Source organism: Trachinotus anak, unplaced genomic scaffold (assembly GCF_046630095.1).
Source record: "Trachinotus anak isolate AG129_WGS33_773 ecotype Australia unplaced genomic scaffold, CSIRO_AGI_Tana_v1 ptg000034l, whole genome shotgun sequence".
Classification (NCBI taxonomy): Eukaryota; Metazoa; Chordata; class Actinopteri; order Carangiformes; family Carangidae; genus Trachinotus; species Trachinotus anak.
Genome location: NW_027273885.1, coordinates 4,075,415 through 4,097,487, shown reverse-complemented (window position 1 = coordinate 4,097,487; position 22,073 = coordinate 4,075,415). Strand labels below are relative to the sequence as shown.

Genomic DNA, 22,073 nt, shown 5'->3' with positions numbered 1-22,073 from the left:
TGAAATTCACTCCCAAATCAAAATGTAAAACAAATAGTATACATGTTTATAAAACAGTAAAAGAGCAATACCTAAGAAGAAATGTTCAGAATTAATGAGTGTACTTCTATGTATAGATTCATTGGCATTAAATTCTATAGCGTGATATTTATCTAAAGATAATGACAGATTCAGTCAGAGCTTGTTGATTTTCTTTGTTTTGTTATGTTGTGATAAGGACTGTGAACATGGTTTTATTGTCAACATTAAAGCTGTAAAGACTTCAGGAAGAATAGCTGCTGCAGTGCAAACGCTAATGGGGATCTAAATAAACAAACAAACAAAACCTATTAAGAGGTTTAATACAAAGATGCAGATAAAAACCCACAGTCAAACTGAATAGTGCTGAGGGTTACGTGGCCAGAGGGGGAATCATTTCAAAGCACTGACGAAAGTAGTACAAGAGGGAAACTGGAAAGAGGCTGTGCAGTCAGAGAAATGAAGAAAAGAGAAGCGAGATAAGGTAAATGAGCATCTCTCACAGTCATACACACACACACACACCCTCACATCTGTGCCTGAGGGTGCTCTACTCAGCCACTCGCTGCAAACGGATGAAATTGAAATGAAGACAGAGCAAAGAGATAAATCGACATTTGGAGCAGCACAGTACACACAGGGCCTGGAACCAATTTATACAGCCACCTAAAACCATGACTTCCAGTTCTCTCTCTTAAAGACACACTAACACACACACACACACACTTAACCTCACACAGTCTCCTTATCTCTGTTATTGATGGCTTAATAACACATGTTAATGCTCTGAGCTATCAAGCTGACACACACACAAACACACTTCACCATCTTTCCTCTTCTTTTAAACCACCCAGCCAGGAGTTTTTTAAGAATTACCTCCAAGAGCTCCTGCTACAGATACTGTGGCTTCATGCATTATTCAGACCCCTTCACTTCTCACACACTTTATTGGGCTGAAGATTTAATTTAAAATGGATAAAAGTGCAAAACAATTTACACTCAATATCCCGTACTGACAAAGCTTCAAACTGTGCCGAGGTCCATCCTCTGCTTTAATTATCCCTGAGATGTGTCTCGAACTTGACATGAGACAAAACAAGACAAAAAAACAAGCCATGAAGTTCAAGGTGCTCTCTGTGGACCTCCATGATAAATCAAATCAGGGCAAAGGTATAAAACCAGGGGCACAGTGGCCTCAGTGACTGTGAAGACTAGAGGCTGCACCTGCTGCCAAAGGGGCTTCTGCATGGTACTGAATTAAGGCTCTAAATACTTTTGTGAATGAGAGATTTCAGTTTCTTTATCACTTAATTTTCTAAATAAATTAAAAACTTTATAGGCTATTAAGTGTAGACCTTAGGACAAATTTAACAATTTACAATTAAATGTGTAAAACACTGAAGGGATCTGAATATTTTCTGAAGCGACTATAATTGACTCTGAAACAGATCTCATGATGTGTTTGAAGCTTGGTTTCTTTCCCTTGGTTTCACCCAGCCAACTATCTGTTGTTTTTACTTATTTAACAGGTCTTAATTTCCAGTGTTAAAACTTTAAAGACAGTGAAGTTCTTTTTACCACGAGCAATGGGATTCTACATGAAAACACAATTTTTTGCCAAAGTTAGACCAGTTTTGATTATTTTACATGAGAAATCTTCTTTATTTGTGTTTTTTTCTCTATGTTTTTTTACTTATTTGAAATGGGCAGGGTTCAGTTGGAAAACAGTGATGTCACATAGTTCTGTGGACCAATCAGGATTTAGCAACATACAGCAATACCACAGGATGTTCTTCCTCTGAATGTTAACTTTGATTGTTGCTTAACTAGTTGTACATATTTTATGTTATAGTTAAATATTAAAATAAATCTTTCTATTCTGTCACTTACCAGTCAGACAGTGTTACAGCTGACAGCTCTGTTACTGTTCCGTCACCATGATAACCTGCCTGATAATAACTCTGCTGCTCTACTTTTTATTCATTTGAAACAGCCTCCAGGTCTAGTTTTTAACATATTTTTCTTGTTAATAGATTTATGAGAAATTGAGCTGAAGCGATAAATACATCAAAGGCTTATGGGATAGTAAATTGATTATCTTTTCATAGACATAATGATTAATCAATTCCTCAAGAAAATAACCAATAAAAGAATCATCTTTAACAGCTTCTGCTCAACTTGGTCAATGCATATTTATATGAAATAATGAACATTTTGCACTTGTAAACAGATAATAAATGTTGCTGGTTGTCCCTCCAGCTGCAGTGACCCTGACCTGGAAGCGGACCTCCTGACTGGCCCGATGGCTTTCGTCCTCGCTGCCGGGGTTCGACATGACCGACAGGCGTTTCTTCTCGGCAGCAGCTCGCTCCCTGATGTACTCTAGACGTCTGGGGCGACCGAGCTGCTGGGAGAGCAGCGACTGGAGCTGGGCACGCTCAATGGAGCCCAGCAGGATCATGGACTCTTGGAGAGGAGAAACAGAGAGGAGAGGTGAGAAAAAGAGGAACAAAAGTAGAAGGAAGAAAGTGGATGGGAGGAATGGAAAGCAGTTTTGTGGAGGAGAAGGAAGAAAGAAGCAGGAGCAGGAGAAAGAGAAGGACTTGGTGGATGAGAAGAAGACAGGACAACGGTTTTACAGGGAAGAGTGAGCAGACTGCAGGAGATTCCAGACACATGTTGCAGCACTGCAGAGAGATCAGCAGAGTTACATAACCAGAGCCCAGAATGCAGTGAGTGTGTGTTAACCAGTGTGTGTACTGTCTGTGTGAGTGTGTGTGCGGGCGCGTGGCAGCTTGCTTTAAGTAATTGCCTTTGTGACAGTACTTGCTGATTATGTATTTGGTTAAATGCCGGAGCTAATTGTTCCTGCACCATTACATAATTGAGACAGTGTTGGAATAACAAATCTGCACTTCAGTGAGGTGGCGGCCGCGGCCGCGTCAGCACACTGTGCCCAGGCAAGTTTGTCAATCAATCACTCACTAATGAGCACGCCGCCAAGGTCGCCACAGTTTGTTTTTGGTACACAGTGGAAGGGACGCTCAGTCCAGCAGCATCGAACACAGACATCAATATGACATCAGTGATGAGCACAACATAGTGTATTCACACACAAGGTATATTCCAAAAAAAAAAAAAAAAAAAAAAAAAAAAGTATTTATTAAAGTGGAAAATCAAGAAATAAAGAAACCATCCCTCAACAAGGGAGGAGGCCTCAGACACCACCTATCTCCAATTTACAATGCTGCCCTTTCATCCCTTCCCAGGAGATTCAACAATTTAACCTCAAAGAAAAACAACTGTTCACAAGTGGCATGTGACTGTCGTTTTAACACAATAGGGCTCTAACAAAGTCGAAACCAACTCTCCACCAAGACAGTCACTCTAACGACTGTCGTTGGCACATGGAGCACAAAGGGAACCAATGACATCATCAGCCTTGTGAAAGCCCCTCCCAGAGGTTAAATACCTGGGTCTCCACACCAGATAGTTGGACCAGTCCCAGCCTGGTCAGGTGCGAGAAAGAACTGATGAAGCCTCTTGGATGAGAGATGAAACGTCTTCCTAGACAAATAACCAAGTCCAGTTGCTTTTGATTTAAAACTCCTTTGAGATATTATGACCTGGACAAATGAGAATATTCACAGGCCCAAGAAATAAATTGTTTTGAGTTTACTAATATCTTTCAAATATCTGATTCAATTAGAACTGTAGAAGAAGATGTTGACTACTTTATTGTATTTATTAAAGCAACATCACTATACACTGTCCGGACATGTTGGTGCAGCGGAGGAGCCGTCAACACAGCTACCAACATTTGCATAGTATGTTATGGTGTCTGTGTTCGCGAGCAGTTGCATATTAACACATCCAGCAAAGGTGGAGCAACATTATCATGTGATGCACTTGGTGCATGTGTTTAAGTTGGATTTCTGGTATGAAATGTGTTATACAAATAAAGTTTATTAGTGTTATTAGTGTTATCATTCATTTGAAGTCATGTTTGTGTCCACCTGATGAATATAAGTCCAACATTCACTTCTTTATGTTCCATTTTTGGTCTGCACCAATATACCTGGCTCTTTAGCTGTTACGAATGTGTAATGAGTCACTGCTTCATATGACTATTAATGTGTAATCTTGATTATTAAAGTTGTTACAAATCGTTTTTGATGCTTTTCCCACTGTATGTGTTTGTGTGCGTTTGTGTCTCACCAGCTGACTCCACCAGGGCCAGGGTCTTGAGGTGGCCCGTCAGCAGGACGTTATGCAGGTCTCGGTAGCAGCAGTTGAGAGTGATGTATCTCACGTCTCGCACCATGATGTCCTCCACACGAATATTATACTTCCTGAAATGAGGAAACAAGGAGAGGAGAAAAACACACGTGATGAGGAAGAGGAAGGTGAGAAGAATTTAATAATTGGTCAAAGAGACAAAGGGATAGAAGTGAGCGGTAAGGTGAGATGAAAGAGACAGACGGATCCATTAAAGTATCAAATAACATTTCCCTGAAGAGTTTGAGCATGCACACTGCTGACTTTTACACATTCACATTGACTTTAATGCTTTGGCAATACTTTTTCTGATGACTGGTCACTGAACTATGACCTCAGCCTGCACAGTGCACAGATCTATAACTGATTTCCTTCCCGGCTCACACACCAACAGCACATCCTTCCTTCATCTGACCGGTCAGTCCAATAACACGCTACGCTGTCAACGCGTCATCCGGATGTTAGCGGTGGCAACAGCATCGTACAGTAGTGGGGGGAAAGTGGGTGACACTGTGTGAGCAGATCTTGCCTCAGCAGAATCATACACCCTGGTCGTAAACACACTCTCTTCCTGCCTGAGCTCGCCAAAACCTGCAAACACAACAGCAGACGCTTGACGGTTTCCATTGCCAACCCCCATAACCGTGCCTGAACAGAGGCTCCAGCCAACCCCTCTGCTCCTTGTTGTGGTGACAACTCAATACATTGACCTCTCTTGAAATACAAAGTTAATTTGATGACCATCCCCCACAGCCCTGCTGGCGTACAACAGAGCACAAAGTTGGTCTAGGACCAAGAATTGCCTTTAGTAGGATAGAGGGCTAGAACAAAACCCTATAGAAAGGTTCTCCACAGGTCTTCATGTGGTGTCGTAACAGGCTGCTGAAGAATGCATCAAATGCTCCAAACCAAGAGTCTGTTCACCTATAAAATAGTGGTGCTGTATCTTAACCCTGTCATCAAACAAGAATCATGAAATGGGAAGATTCTGCAAAACCCCCAATAACATTTTGATACTACAACTGACTTAATGATTCAATGGCAACATTTCTTCATCTGCATGAAGGTTTGGTGTTTGCATGTTCTCCCTATGTCTGCGAGAGTTCCCTCCTGGTACTCTGTCCTCCTCCCACAGTCTGAAGACATACACAAGTTAATGGTGATTCTAAAGTGCCCATAGGTGTGAATGTGAATGTGACTGGTTGTCTCTATGATGGATGAAAGTGGGCTTGGTTGGATGCCTTTCCAAAACCTTGACCTCTGGACCCTTAAGGTATAGTATAGTGTACTTTAGACAGTTGGCTCATACCCTACCTAATGGCAAAACAGTCATAGCTGTTCCAAGTGGCAGCACCAAAGGTCTTGGTGAAGAGCCACAGGGAGGCGGCATACACTTTTCTCCTCAAAGTCATTCACAGTGTTTCGCTTGTTTTCACATACGAAAACTATCAGAAGAAGTTGCATGGAATCTAAAAAGCAAACAGTCTCACCTCTACACATCTAGCCAAACACTGTGTGTAACACTCCTCAGACTGTTGGTTTAGCAAAGTAAAAAAGAAATTGTTGGACATAACTTCCCCAATTTTGATGTTAAAAAATTGTGGATAGAGGACATTTTTGAAGCAGTTTGACCATTGGACAAGCAATTCGATATATATCTTGACCATTTTCCACCTTACAAAGGACACGCTGTCCCGTGCATCTGCACAGGGTGTAAGTCACGAGGCTCAAAATCGTGCAATATGTATATAATTCCTCTGGCTGAGTATCTAGCCATGCAGACAGTGATGGGTTCATTTGTCAAGGTCTACCCCAATTCAACTGAGGTAAATGTAATCTTGCTTGTGGTGCTCACAGCATTGAAACATGACATTAGTGACACCAGCTTTCATTATTCATCAGAAGAGGAAGTAGGAAGAGTAAAAAAAAAAAAAAACTCTTCACATTGAGGTCTGTGGATTTTCCAGGGTAACAGTGACACTGTTCCTGGCAAGAGATCTTGTTGTTGAGTTTTTGAAATTAAACGCATCAATGCTTGGATCACTGTCAATGAGATTCCATTTACCTTATTAAAGTGGAGTGGTAAGAAGTCTTAGCGTATATGTCAAGCAGCAAAATCCGGGGCTGAAAAATGCAGTTCATCAAATGGCCACTTGTGGGTGGATCTAGAAGTGAGTCATTCCCCACAGACTCTCATGTTAAAATGTTTGACTTCACAGCAGAAATAAACATGTTTACAGCTGGTACAAAAATGTACAGAGGTTGAATTTTTATATAACTCAGTGAATTTTATTACTACTTTAAGTTTTGCATAATTGATGGCGTGTCACTTTGAGTGACAGGTGGGTGAGCGTATGCTTTCCACAAACTGGCTTGCACCTAAATCTTGACTCCACACACACCTCTTCACCCATTTTTGGATTAGCTGGGAGTTAGGCGGATTCAGGCACTGCCTCAATGGTGAAGAAACCTATGGGTGATGTCACAGAAGCTACATCCATTCTTTATCTACAGTCTGTGGTCAAAACCCAGGGAAATAAATATTTTTTGGGGGTTTTTTTTAATGCCTTTATTTATAGGTACAGTGAGAGAGTGACAGGAAAGTCAGGGAGAGAGAGAGGGGATGACATGGAGCAAAGGGCCACGGGTCGGACCTGAACCCCAGGCTTTTGTGGTTAGGACCAAGCCTTAATGGTGCGTGCTCTACCAGGTGAGCCACTGAGGCGCCTGGCAAATAAATCTTTAATAAGAGACAGAATATGTCTCTTTGTTATTTGGGTAACTGACCCTTTAACTGGGTTAAGAGTAGGGTCCCCATTTTGAATTTTGGTTCCATCGCTGATGCCAAGTTTTACTGGACTTCTGCAGCTGCTGTTCTGAATCTTTATAGCCACAGTGATATTTCTGACACCAGCTTCTGCCTTGTTTTTCTGTTTAAACTAGTGACTCTGAGCATCAGAAGCTATTTCCTCCATGACAGAGTGACCACACACCTGCTGTTATCAATACCACATAATGAAATTGATATGGTAAATCTGATATCAGTCTGTGAGAGAAAGTACAAACAAATATGTAAATAAAAAATTCCTTTGAAAGAAAAACATCAACCTTGAAGGATGCTTCTTTTTCCTGATGAATTGGCATCCTCTTTTAATTTGCTAGTGGATCTGAGAGAATAATGTAATGCATGCCTCTGAACTGACCACAACCGCTGCCAAGATTAATTTCCCTCGGGATATCAAAGGCAGTTGATGAAATCTGATTGGTTTCCTTTTAATTGAACCTCCTCCTCCCCCGCAAAGGCTGGGCAATACATCTGATCAGTTTGAGCTATCTTGCTTTCATCCTTGGCTTATAGATTTGAGCTAAGATAAACAGAGGTATAGGGTTATAAATCCAGGCTTATCGATCATCCATATTGTTTGGAGCAGAGTGAAGAGGCTTGGGGTGTTGATGTGTGTGTGTGTGTGTGTGTGTGTGTGTGTGTGTGTGTGTGTGTGTGTGTGTGTGTGTGAGGAGGGGTGAGGATGTAGGTGTGGAAGCCAATAAAGGGATGTTTGTAATGATGCGGAGAAAATGTGATCATCTCCCGTGGCTTTGCTCGCTGTCAGACGAGAAGAGACAACAGTGGACCGCAGGCGGCTCAACAAACTGTAATTGGCCATTATGAAAAGCTAAGAAACACAGAGTGGCCGACTGGCACATAGAGAAATAAAGAACACACACACACACACACACACACACACACACACACACACACACACACACACACACACACACACACACACACACACACACACACAGAGTGATGTTATGTAATTGTTCCCACACTTTTTTCCAACGCTGAAGGGGAGAAGACAAGAGGCTGGGCTGAACAAAAAAAGGAAAAGAGGAGGTGGAAAGGGTTTCATATGTGCTACTGAGTATGATTAGAGAGAAGGAGTGGGTACCAGCATATCTGTAGTGAAAATATACATGTGATATGTGTGTGTGTGTGTGTGTGTGTTCGTATCTACAAAAGCCACGCAAAAATAAAAGATAAGAAATCCAATTCTCTCACTGTCCGTGTGGGTGAGCGAGCAAATGTACATGACATCGTATGTGTGTATCGCATGGCAGGTGTTACGTGAGTGTTCCTATGATTTTGTGTGTGAATGTGTGTGTGTGTGTGTGTGTGTGTGTGTGGGTGGACGTTTGCGTGGGTGTGAGATGGATAATTTCCAGTTTGAGTGAAAAACACATTCAGCTTGGAGGGGGACACGCTACCTACAGTGTCTCATTTCCCTCCCTCACCCTCCTCCTCATCCGCTCACGTATGCTGCAGTAATATAACACACACACACACACACACACACACACACACACACACACACACACAAAGCCTCACAAAAAAACTAAATGAAGGATGGATGGAAGTAGGAGCTTTCTGCAGAGACTCAAGTTCACAGTGTGTGCGTGTTATTAAATATAGATGATTCAAGTAGATTACATTTTTGTGTGGGTGTTTGTGTGTGTGCGTGTGTGTGTGGGCTGTGTGTTTACACACACACATACAGAGGGGATTCCTGACGGTTTCTCAATCATCTTTATGCCTCAACAACTTGAGACATTTTGAAACGTGTCACTATGTCGAGATAATTTGTTTTTTGTTTTGATGATTGACGATCATGTCGTGATTTATTTTCACTTTGCATGCACACACACACAAACACACACAAACACACACAAACACACACACAGGCTTTCCTGACAGTATCTCAATCATCTTTAAGCCTGGGCAACTTTTTATATTTGGAAACTGTGTTTATTATTAAATATAAATGACTTGATTGTGTGTTGATGATTGATGATCATCTTCTGTTGTTATGACTATACACACACACACACACACACACCCCAAAGATTTCCTGATTACATTTCTAATTGAATTCACTTGAACGTGTTGAAACTTGGATTATTAATATTTTATGAAGTTTAACTAACTTGCATAGGCAGAATCACAGTGAAGCCAAAGAATGATTCTTGTTTATTACAACTTTGTGTTTTTGTAGGTTGCTGCCATTTTTATCAGTTATGACACTGATACTGAACTCTATGATCTGGAAACACAGACACATTGCTAAAACAAACTGTTTACAGTTTGTAAACAAACCAACAGGTTAGCGCTCTACTTCTTTGTTGCCTACAATACCCACAATGCAACTTGGCTTGATTCCTTCAACTCAGGGGCTGCGTCCCTCGGAGGCTGCATTTGAGCCTGACTAGGTTGTCCCATCTCGAAGGCTCCTTAAAATGCATCATTTCCCTGGGCAACAAAAACTCCAACTGGTGGATCCTTTGTGGCCCAACCTATCCCAAGATTCATTGCACGCTGGTGATTAAATAATATGGCAGCAAACAACCCCGATAGAGAGCCAGAGGATAACACTTCTAAATGTAAGTATTGGGTTTCAGTTCAGTTCAACAGATAATGGTACAACTGTAAAAACAAAGGGCTGTAAAACCTCAAGTTGTTAAAAAAGTTGTGTTGTCCAAGATGCAGCCCCTGAATTTGGACACACACACTCCCACACACACACATGCACAGGACAGGAGAACACGGATGTGATTGAGAGGCAACGAGGTGGCAGCAGATAATAAGGAGAGAGAGACACAGAGATGGAGTGAGAGAGGAACAGATGATGGAGAGGTGGATGGTGTGGGTCGACGGAGGAGCTGATGGAGAAAGAGAAGGACTGAGATGAAACTCTTCAGGGGGTGGCCACGGAAAATGATGAACAGATGGAGGATGAAATAAAAATTTCCCTCATTACTCCTAATTTGTGAATGATGCACCCGAACTATTATCTCCACCTAATGATTTGCCAACATTCATAACAATAATTGCTTCCAAACAATTAAATGAAAAGTGCTGCTGTATGGTTTCAAGAAGCTCGGAGGACACAAAGCAGCTGGTAATGCCATTCAGTATTTTGTGGTTGGTATAAATTATTAATGGGTGGTGGCATTTAAAAGCCACGTAATGCTGAACCATTGAGCCAGGCACCTCCACCCACGTCTGTCTTTTTGTAAAGCAAATTCCTTCCCCCACATGTACCCTGGAAGTAAGAAAATTTCAAGTTCAAACACCTAAATTAAAAGCAATGTTTAACTATTAAAACATTAGGTTAAGACTGGAAACACACTGTGTCTAAGCCGTTATGTAACTAATTAACCTTCCACAATGAAAGAAATAAACCTCTGCAGAGAAAACTAAAACTTTCACTAACAGTCAAGCAAAACCTGCAACATGGACAAATGCACTTGGACGACATACTGTAGGCTACATGGACCAGTTAACGGATATTCGTACATTCCATTTGCATACACTGCACATATTTTAGCCATACAAAGCTAAGCTAAGGTAAGCTAATCTCTAACGATGGTAATGTTGGTGCATCAGTCTGTTCAACACTTGGTACAGAGTGAAATATCTCAAAAGCCTGACTTTTCTTCAAGTGCCAACAACAGGTCAAAGTTTGTGTTACCAACACATAAGTTCATCACTGAATTCCCATCCATTGAGCCAATCAGGAGACTCCTTGCTAGATTTGGTGACTTCTAAGATGCATGCAATGACTTTTTTGTTATGAAAAAGCACCTAGTGACAAATCTAGTGAGTTTTTGGACAAACCCTAACTCCTCTCCCTTGAAGAGTCACAAGTGTTTCTCAGTGAATCTGCTCTCAGTGTGTCTCTCTGAACTGACTATTCATTGTATAGGGTAGAGCAAAACCACGGTCAGTCAACCATTCAGTGTGTCAATGTGCGTACCTAACAACCAACAATTTATCCCCTTTGTTTGTCTGAGGAACTTGGAACTTAAGCTCAACTTACCTTGATTTTTTAAATCAAATGTAAATAACTATGTTGTGGTATTGTGGATGTACAGTTTTGTGCTTGATGTAATCTAACAACACATAGTGATTTTTTGAGTTACTTTCCATTGAAAACTGTTCAGTGAAAACAAGAATACATGTTAGCGTACTCACTTCATGCATGCTTACATGCTAAAAGTTACTGAAAGTGATCATGCTAACACTACCATGCTAATAACCTAAATATCAATTATTAAAACTTCAGAATGTTCACATTTACAAATGCTGTTCAGCTACCCGGCTGCTGTTCATAGGTAAACATAACTATACAGCTAGCAGTCAATAGCTTTGCCCAGCGTAAAGATAGATTAAACAAAAACTATGTAAAATGCTAATTAGCAAGGTGCTAGTAGGTATTGTAAAGATGTGAGTGGTGTCAATCTTCTCATCTAACTTTCTGCAAGAAAGTGAATATGTGCATTTCCTCAAAATGTTGAACAGTTTCTTTGAATAACTTCATTCATCTTTGGACAATGTGCAGGTAGCAGCTCTTGGGGAATGAAGCTGCAATTTGTACTTTCAGAGGTTGAATGAGGATGACGTGGAAATATAATGCTACTAAAGAGATTTAGTGTAAAACTGTGAAAAAAGTATTGGCAATATATTCAACCTGTTGAATGAATGAGAAATGTGGGTTTCATTTTCCATCAGTTTCGAACTGCTATAATTTCACGGAAAGTTTTTCTCCTGTTAATTATTAGTGGCAACATGTTTAATAGTCAACATTTGCAATTTTATATATATCATATTGTTTGTTGTTTACTATTATTTAAGGTATTTGGTATTGAAACAATTTAATATACGTTACGCAATGTTATGCAATGTGATGTTGATATGATAATAATGGTGTGTTTGCGTTTCTTTAGCATAATCTACAGTACGTACTCGTGGTGACCCCAGCCCAGCTCAGGGAGGTAGGGCAGCTTCTTGATCCGGATGATGGAGTCGTAGAGGGAGGGCTGCAGGGACTGGGCCACGGCGTTGGCCAGGATCACTGCTATCATCACCGGCAGGATGTGGGAGATCTGGCCCGTCAGCTCGAACACGATGACTGCGGTGGAAACTGTGTGGGTGACCGCTCCTGACAAGGCCGCCGCACCTTTGGGTGAGGGAAGAGGACAGTGGGGTGAACGAAAGAACAGAGAAGGACCACAGAACGGCTGTTTGGATCAGGTCTGGGGCTGTCTAGAGGGGTCCTTGAGGGGGTTTCAAGGGCATCATCCATCTAAATGAGAGACAGCTAAGTATTGATTAATATTAATTAAGATTTCAACTACAATAAATAATATTTTTACTACCCCATAGCACATAATAGAGAGGGCTGTTGATCAATAAAACATCTAAATAACTTCACGAGTTGTTGAGATTTCTCAGTTCCCACCAGACCTGCTTGCTTCTGAAAACATAGTAGTGATGGAAGGTGAATAAGTACATTTACTCAGGTTCTGCAATAAAGTTGACATACTTGTACTTTACATGAGTATTTCTACGTTTACATTTCAGAGACAAGCTTTGCTCATTTTCCTCTACTATATTTATTTAAAATTTGCTGTTAAGCTTCAATTTTACTTCTTTGCAGACACACACATGCACATGTAGTTTTTCTTTTTATACTAATTTCTAGTCTGTGTGGGGGAGTGCATGAGCAGGAAATGCCCTTGTTGGGTAGCAGCCGTGCCGATCAACAAATTGGAGGGTAGACAGATGACCACGCAAAACTTCACCTACAACCTCTGATGATGGAAATTCATCACACTGACCCTAGCGGACCCTTGCATAGTCACCTTAGTGGTTACTTAAGATAAATATTTACATGTTAATCCTATAATGATCTTAAATACTGTGTATTGTTATAGATTAAATTCTCCAACAGTTTAAAGTAGTTGAGATTAGCTCCACCTCCTCCTCCTTGTTCAATACTGGAACAGTCTTGGTTCAGATCATGCAATATATGTACATACAGCATTATTGATCCAAGCCATAAGATCCCATGTCAGCTTTAAAAATGGATTTTAAAGCTATCACAGTTATCATCCTGTTATAAGTTCCCTTAACCAGATGCACCCTCTCTTCTTTCTATACCCTCAGTCCAGCAAACCAAATTCATATTCTTCTCCTCTTATATACTCATATGGCAAAAATCAACTTATTCAGCTAATTCAATACAAAAGGGAACCTCAATATTTCCAAATCTTTTTTTCTCAATAAAGTGCAATATGAAAGCTGCATTAAAGCAGACGGAGCAGGAAGGGGCGACACGAGCCTTCGCTGCTCAGCAGAGAAAATGGATGAGTCCAATCTGAAGAATGAGATGAACACTGGGAAAAAAAATAGTAAAAAACAAAAGCATTAAAGTGAAGTAAAAAGAGAGGAGAGCAGGGAGAAACAGATGGTGGGTGAGAGAGTCTACAAAGGCAGGTTTCACTGTTCTGTCTCCTAAGTTAATTAAACCTGTGTGTGTCTGCCTTGCCTCCTCAGATAAATGCTGCTGCTCCCTCTGCCCAGCCTAACATTTAGCCCTTAAAGCGAGCTCCGCTGCGAGTTGAAAGAGGCTCATCAGAGTGTCAGGCTTGTAAAGGACTGAGTCATCAGCTATTGCGCAGCACAACAACATCAGCAGCCCAGAAAAACAGCTGTTGCACCAGTGGCATAATCAGTGTGGCTGTCAACAAGTAGCACAGTGGAGGGAATCACAACACTGCATCTCATTCGACACACAACTTCAGGGAGGACGGAAATGATGTGGTTATGAGGGGACAGCTGGTGTCCGCAAGACAAGAATAAATTAAGGATTTTCCTGTTGTAGTCTGAGAACATCACACTGTACAGTCTTCACTGTGAACGAGAGAAATAACAGTAGCCATTTCTAGCTGTGTTAGATAAAACCAGAACTTTATCAAATTTGTTTAAAAGGTCCCATATTTTACACTTATCCGGTTTTTATTTGTAGTGTTGATATAATAAGAAGATATATTTGTGGTTTTTAAGTGCCAAAAACCATCTCAGCAGGCCAACAACACAGCCAATCAGAAGAGGGGCTGATTATTTACTGATTGACCATCTAAATATAGCAGATATTCAGATATTCAGATAAACACCTGAAATCTGCTCAAATCCTGTAAGGTTGGGCTCCGGGTCAAGGTTGGTCATGCTGGGGGCCTAGCTGTGAGCAGTGACTGCTTTGTTGTGACATTACAAAGTTACAGACATGACAAATATATCTGATAGGATCTAATGAGTATAATTAAATATCTTTCTTTTAGTCCTTTGTTTTTCCTGTTGTTCCATGACGTATTTTTTCCTTGCCTCTAATATGATTGGAGACAAACTGGTTTAAACTCCCACAGAGTGCAGGAGATGAAATTAGTGTTGTATTCACATTTCATCACTTGTGCTGTTAAACTGTTAATAAAAACTCGACGTTTCCTGCGGCTGCTTCACTGTTAAATCCTTTTCAGCAGGTCAGGGGGTATAATCGAAACTGTTTATGTGCCGTTTCATTGCTGGGTGAATCAGCTGATAGAAACCTCCTTTCCATCCCCTGGATGACCAAACACTGAACCTGGGGTGAACCTTTTCCATCTCTGCCCCCGCCCTCTGGTGCTCTCTCCACATGGACATTAAATGCTCGGCCGCCCTCCCCAGCTTTATAAAAGCACTTTAAACTCACGTTTTTAAAGCTGCTTTTAACTTTTAACACCCGCTCTGTCACTGATGCTTTTATATGAGAACATGTTTTATCTTTTCCTCTTTTACTGTGGTTGTACACCCACTTCCTTTTAACACTGTTCCTTTTCCTGCTGCTTCGTCTTTGTGTGTAACTTCTTTTTGCTCATTGTTTATCTATGTAAAGTATCTTTGAGTGCCTTTAAAAGCACTGTATAAATAAAATGTATTATTATTATTTTACCGTGAAGCAGCGACAAACTTACCTCCAAAGCAATGCTACCAAGGGCATTAATTACAATTGATTCTAATATGCTGGTTTGTGGCAAGCATACACTCACCCACCTGTCATTTAAAGTGACACACACTCAATTATGAATAATTTTAAGCCTTAATAATAATTTAAATGGGTGAGTTATATATAAATTCACCCCCGTCATGAAGGAGGAAATTAGCTGTAGAGACCAAAACTGTTTTTGTACCAGGTTTATTTCTGCTGTAAAGTTGGGAATTTTAACATGAGAGTCTATGGTGATTGACTCACTTTTGGAGTCAGTGAACATTTGAAGAACTGCAGTTTTTGGCACTTGAGAGGGAAGTTGCAGCTTGGGTGAGAACAGGAACAAAAAATGAGCTGTTCTCATAAATGTATTACAAATACTTGTGCACCTGCCTATTTGTGCAATTATCCAATCTGCCAGTCATGTGGCAGCGGTACAGTGAATAAAATCCTGCGGATACAGGTCAGGAGCTTCAGTTAATGTTCTCATCAAACATGGGAACGAGGAAAAAATGTGATCGAAGTCACTGGATTTTTACTCAGGCAGCAGATGGTAGGGTCAGAATCTGGCATCAACATCATGAATTCATGGACCCAACCTGCCTCGTGTCAACAGTCCAGGCTGATGGTGGTGGTGTAATGTTGTGGGGGAATGCCACAGCCTTTATGGCCACAGTTTACAATCTCGTAATGGCTAGTTCCAGCGGGATAATGCTCCATGTCACAGAGTGAAAGTTGCCTCAAACTAAATGAACATGATAATGAGTTCAGTGAACTTTAGTGACCCCAGTCACCAGACCTGAACACCTATGGGATGTGGGAGATTCACAGAAGAAGTCTTAGTGTGGTGTTGCTAATAAAGTAATTGCTGAGTGTACATATAGAGTATATACTGTGTTTTAAATTATTCAACTCAATATCTTTTATATATGTATAAATATCATTTGAATCTCCATACAAAAAAAAACAAAAAACCTCTGTGCCATTTTACTCCATGAAGCAACGGCCAAAATAAAGCCTACTACTTTATATTTCTGATTAGATGTTTTGGATTACACAAGTTACATTTTCAACTTTCAAACTTTCTAGTGGGATATAAGCACCTACTATCAAGTTTATGGTTGGTCAGCCTGTTTTTCTTTTGTTGAGACTAATCCGGTGATCTTGTAAATGTAATTCGATTCTGTCTCGAGTGTTTGAGTCTGATCATATTCTATGTCTCCTTTACTCTGGGTCTATTTAGAGTCTTAACTTGAGCTGTAGGTAATATTCACCTTAATTCATTTTCTATGAGAAGTGGAAAGAAAAGAAAAGTGAAAGCATTGATTCCTCACAGAAACCTAATGCGGTGTAAAAAAAAAAAAAAAAAAGGCACATGCCTAAATTTAATGATCTGAATCTAGCATAGCTGAGAGATAATACTAAAAACAGCTTTCAAGAAGTAAGTAGAAGAAAAAAGGAAAATAAATAAATAAATAAAAAGTATTAGAGGACAGAATCTGCACGATTGTCTCTTAACTTACCCACAACAGCGTAGCCTCCTGGCACTATTGGGTAGATGGTGCCATCCGTGTGAATGCCATCTGGGAACCAGGCTGCCATGCTTTCTCCAACCAGACGACCGAAAGCTGCCCCTAGAGTGCACACACACACACACACACACACACACACACACACACACACACACACACACACACACACACACACACAGGCACGCACAAAGAAACACACACTAAATCAATATTGTGCAGTGTTTTAGCATTAGCTTTGCTAAGTTGTAGATCTACTCACCTCAGCTAGCTCGGCGTTTTAAGATATTTACCGTTAGTAAAGGAAATAAATTCAGTGTGGTAATATGTGATAAAGCTTTCTGTAACACTTGGTTTAACATTTTGGAAAATATAATTTTTTTTGGTTGAGAGATAGAAGAGAAGATTGATACCACTCCCACAGGGTTAGCTTAGCCTAACAGCAAACAGCTAGCTTAGCTCCGTCCAGTGGTAAAAAGAAAAGACAAAAAACAGTCATTTTTACTCTACAGTTTTTGTGTGGATTAATCAAACAAGATAAAATGTGGAAATTGGTGAGCTTTAGAGGTTTTGGTAAGAAAATGTTATTACCTTTAGGCCGAGACAGGCTAACTGTTTCCCACTTTCCAGTCTGCTAAGCTACGCTAACTGTTCCTGGCTGTAGCTTCATATTTACTGTGCATACGTCATTTAACTCTCAACAGGAAGCTGAATAAGAGCATTTCCACACGTCAAATTACTCCTTTCATATTTTGAGGAGATTCTAAAAGTAATTTTTATTTTTAAACAAAACCTTTCCTACTTGTTTCTAAATAACACATTTCTTTCTTTCTTTCTTTTTTTTCTTTTTTAATTACATTTTCTGGCTTTTTTAGGCTTTTATTCTATAGGAACTGTGAGAGAGACAGGAAAGTTGGGGGGAGAGAGAGGGGGGGTGACATGCAGCAAAGCACTGTGGGTCGGATTTGAACCCCGGGCTGCTGCGGTTACCAGGTGAGCCACCGAGGCGCCCCCGAATAACACATTTCTACCTGACACACACATCTCCTCTCACTGGTCTAACACACACGCACACACGACCATTTGCTTCTTACCAATAACAAACACTGGCATGAAGGCTCCGCAGGGCACTGGGATGGTGGTGGCCAGGGCAGACATCCAGAACTAAGACATAAAAAGAGGAAGATAAAGAAAGAGAAGACATAAAAAGACAGAACAGGGTGGCATTTCAATTAGCTTCAAAGTACCATCCTGTGTGCCCCTAGATGATAGAGCTGAATCCTCCACCAGCAGTGAGGAGGCGGCCATGCGAGGCTTATTGCTGAGGTTAGATTGAGCTGTCACTTTCACTCTTCATTTGACAAACACCCTGAAATGAACCCTGGGTAATGAGCGGTCTCTGCCGATTGGCTGACACTGCGCCAGGCGAGCGGAAGAGACTGCTAATTAGGAAAGACAAACAAAAAGGGAAATGTCACCACTGACAATGTGTGAGCATTGTCGTCAGGTGTGAGTGAGTGTGTGTGTGTGTGTGTGTGTGTGTGTGTGTGTGAGTGTGTGTGTGTGTACTTCAGTTTAAGCAGAGAGTTCAACAGATATGAATTCTTGTGTTTGAAAAGAAAATCATCACCCATGCATATTTGTCTGCACTCATCAGATGTTAGATTAGATGTCTCATTTAAATTTAAGTAACGCTCCACACAGCCGGTGTAATATTGATCAATTCTACTGTAAATATGTGATCAATATTTAATACCCTTGACACTGGAGGTGGAGAAACCTGACTACACCAGTTTTTAATAGATAATAATTATTCCTGGTCTAAAGGCCGAAACATACCACCATGTGTCACAACTGTTGCCCCCATTATTTTCTGTGCACAACCCTCACACCAGTGGCGGCTGAACGCACGCCGCGACACTTCACGCCACTGCTCTATTTCCAGCTTCGCCGCCAGCCAGCTAAAGAACAGGCTGTTTTATTCTCTGCGGCTTCTGTAGCCGCTCGACTTGCCTCTCCTCCTGCCGTCTGTCGTTGTCTCTCGTGTGTGTGCAACGGATGAGGAGAGACTAGTCGTTGAGGTCAAGAAATATAAAGAGCTATATGTCCCGCCATTGTTTTATTACAAAGACTATGACAAAAAAGATATTATCTTGTGAGCCGTAGCTCTGGAGACCAGCTCTTCAGGTGAGAAGTTCAAATAGTGGGGGTCCACACACACATTTTAAGTTAACGTCTGCACAGTGTCCCTCTCTGTCTGTGGTCCTGGGTCCTGTTGGCGGGCTGCAGCGCCACACTTCCTATTGGAGCTGTGGGCGGCACTTGTGTGTTTTTGGCTTCAGGCCAGATACACATTTGTACTTCTGTTCATTTGGTCCAGAACAAAGAAAATAAATGATGCATTGTTTTTAGTTCTGGTCTTTTTTCTATATTCACACAGTTTATTTTTATTTTTATTAATCTTTTTTACAAACAAACCAAGCTCTGTAAAGACAAAGGTACAACTGAGGGGATTGAGGGGAAATTCACTGATTTTAGTGATGTCATGTCTGCATCATCGGGGCTATGTGTGGAAATCAAATTCTTGTGTTGTGTGTTTATTTATTTTCACTGATGTCCCAAAGCACTCATAAATAAATAACTGGTTATGAGATCCACTAGTTGAGGTGGGAACTGGACCTTGTACATCATAAATATTGTCAAACAGGTGGAAACAGGAGGATTTTAACTGTGGTTTCTACATTTCACTCACTTCTTTATTATTGGGGAACTGCTAAAATATACTCTGATCCAGATGGCTACCTTGTTTCCTCAACCATTCACGATTAGCAGACGGTTTTAACGCTGGTTTAGCTTAAACATTTAGGAGAATATCACACATCTTCTGTTACAAAATACTCAGGTTGTTCTTCTTGGCTTTTACACCACAATCAAACCACAACATAGCTTAAGTGGAAGCAGACTGAGACTCTGCTTTGTCACCATATCTGGTTGTTTACTCCAGAGTTCGAGTTACAGCTGAACTCAACGGGAACTGCAACAGTGTTTGTCTGAAGCTGGTCTGACTGACCACTGGGTGCCTATTCTCCTCCCTTTCTTCCCTCCTCCCTTTCCACTTCTTCTGTCTGTTACAATTTTCAAAATCCCCTTCACTACTGGAAATAACAATAAGCTCCGAGCTTGCAAACAAAGATTTCATATCATATAGTCGACATATGTCTTGTTTTCTTCCTTTGTGGGGGATTAGAGACTTTAACGTCAATGCTCACCCCCTCTTTGCAGGGGCACTGTCGCTGCATGCTGGGCTCAGAGATGATTGTGATTGGTTTAAAGAAATGCAAACAAGCCAGAAGTTTCTTTTATTCCCCTATAGCAGAATGATAATGGGTGCAGCCGGAGGTGGATGTGAGACTCGTCTGAACCAAACCAAACAGGTGTGAAAGCATCCTCTAATTGTGCTCACACTGAACCTGAAGTGAAATTGAGAAGTGTCCATGCAAGTTGAAAATGTTTCAATGTTTGCACTTACTACAAGATTTTAGGACTCAGACTCATAAATGAATATAAATGAGGAAAAACGAACAGGTTCTGGAGATTAAAAAAACAGAAAAATCTAAGTTCTGTGCAGGTGTTGATACAGTCAAAGATAAATATGCAAACTGAAACAACTAATCAGCCGACAGAAAAATAATCGCCGATTATTCTAAGAGTTGATTAAATATCTAAGTCACTTTTTAAAGAAAAAATGCCAAACATTGACGACTGTGGCTCAACAGAGCAGTAGAGTCCACTAATCGGAAGGTCGGGGGTTCACCTCACATTACCCCTGATGACGTAACATCAGTGTTCTGTATGAGTGTGTGTGAATGTGTTTGTGATTGGGTGAGTGTGAGTAATAGTGTAAAGGGTGTTGAGTGGCCGTTAAGACTAGAAAAGCGCTGTATAAACGCAGTCCATTTACATTCAGTGTTTGCATGCACACAATAAGAAGTAGGAATTAGAGTATTGTACAAGCCATTACACAAACCTCATCGATGTAATAATCTCATGGTTTCAAATAGACTTTTTAATTACACTCATTGCTCCGTCTCCCTCCATCCCTCCATGCCTCCCATTCCCTCCATCTCCTCTCGCTCCCTCTGCTCCGTCTATAGTTAGCTGTAATTAAGGCTGCTGCCATGGTGAAGTAATGGATCTCCTTCTGTAACCTTACACTGCCGCCGTTTTCACACCCCGCACTGCGCGCACACACACACACACACACACACACACACACACACACACACACACACACACACACACACACACACATATGTGCGTAGGTGTTCACACAGACACACACTGTGACACAGACTCAGTGCTGAACACAGCCGGTGCCAGGGAGTAACAGACACACAACTAGTTGAATACACAAAATAAGCCTCATAGGACAATGATGGAGTCATGGGAATAATTCCTTACACTTCTCTTCTATTGTCTTCCCCTTCTTCTCTCCTTCCCTCTCTTTCTTCCGGGCCACTACAATGTTCATAAGAGCCAGAAAGATTTAAAGGATCTGGGAACTCATAACATGGGCTTAACTTTATTACAGGGGCCATGAACTCAGAGGAGAGAGTGTGTGTGTGTGTGGGAGTGTTCCCAGAGTGCAGCTGAGGGACATAACACCAGAAACACACTGAGCAGAGAACAGTGGAATCTAATCCAGCAGTACATTCACAGTTAAACCATAAACTCCACGGTGACTGAAAGCAGACGCTCCTGCAGGATAGTGGATCATCCCAGTGTGTGATAATGATCTTAGCGAGTCATAAAAACAAAAATACAAAAATATAAAAATATATCTGCTTAAAGAAATAGTTAATGACAACTACAAAACCATGTAACTGCCTGTAAAATGACAGTAATCTTGGTCAAATAGGTTGCTAATGTAGGTTTCAACAAAACGATCAACATAAGTTATCAGCTTTACTATTATAACATCCTCAGACTTGTAAGGGAAGATCTGTTCTTTTTTGAAGTAACAACTGCTTGCATACGCTTAGTGGTAAATTGTATTATAAAGGAAAAATTATTGAGTCTTTTTGTTTTTGTTTTGGTATTCATCATTCTCTAGCAGTTACCACTGTATCAGATGAAGCAGAAAAAATTAATTAAATACAAAATATAGCAAATATAGAAGAATACACAAAGATAAACTTTAACAACTCTATAGGTATATGAGTCTGTTTTATTTTCAACTAATGTTATTACAGACTGAGCATATTTAGACACTAACTCAGCAAAATCTGAAAATTGACTTTTCTCTCTTTGCTTGAGTGTTAGGAGAGAGTTAAAGAGTATTAAACAAAACATATTTTAAAATGTTTGCATTTGTTTTGTAAGACGA

At 40.7% G+C, this 22,073-nt stretch overlaps 1 protein-coding gene across 4 annotated transcripts in view; it reads right to left on the bottom strand.

Annotated features, from left to right (window-relative positions):
* Positions 1-22,073, bottom strand: part of clcn2c (chloride channel 2c) — a 151,678-nt gene that overhangs the window by 29,214 nt on the left and 100,391 nt on the right. For all 4 annotated transcript variants that reach the window (XM_071471615.1, XM_071471613.1, XM_071471612.1 and 1 more), the window contains 5 exons: positions 17,782-17,851; positions 16,682-16,792; positions 12,098-12,311; positions 4,237-4,370; positions 2,294-2,484 (listed from right to left, as the gene is read on the bottom strand). In XM_071471615.1, the coding sequence (XP_071327716.1) occupies positions 2,294-2,484; positions 4,237-4,370; positions 12,098-12,311; positions 16,682-16,792; positions 17,782-17,851 (720 nt within the window). The remainder of the gene's footprint in view (positions 1-2,293; positions 2,485-4,236; positions 4,371-12,097; positions 12,312-16,681; positions 16,793-17,781; positions 17,852-22,073) is intronic.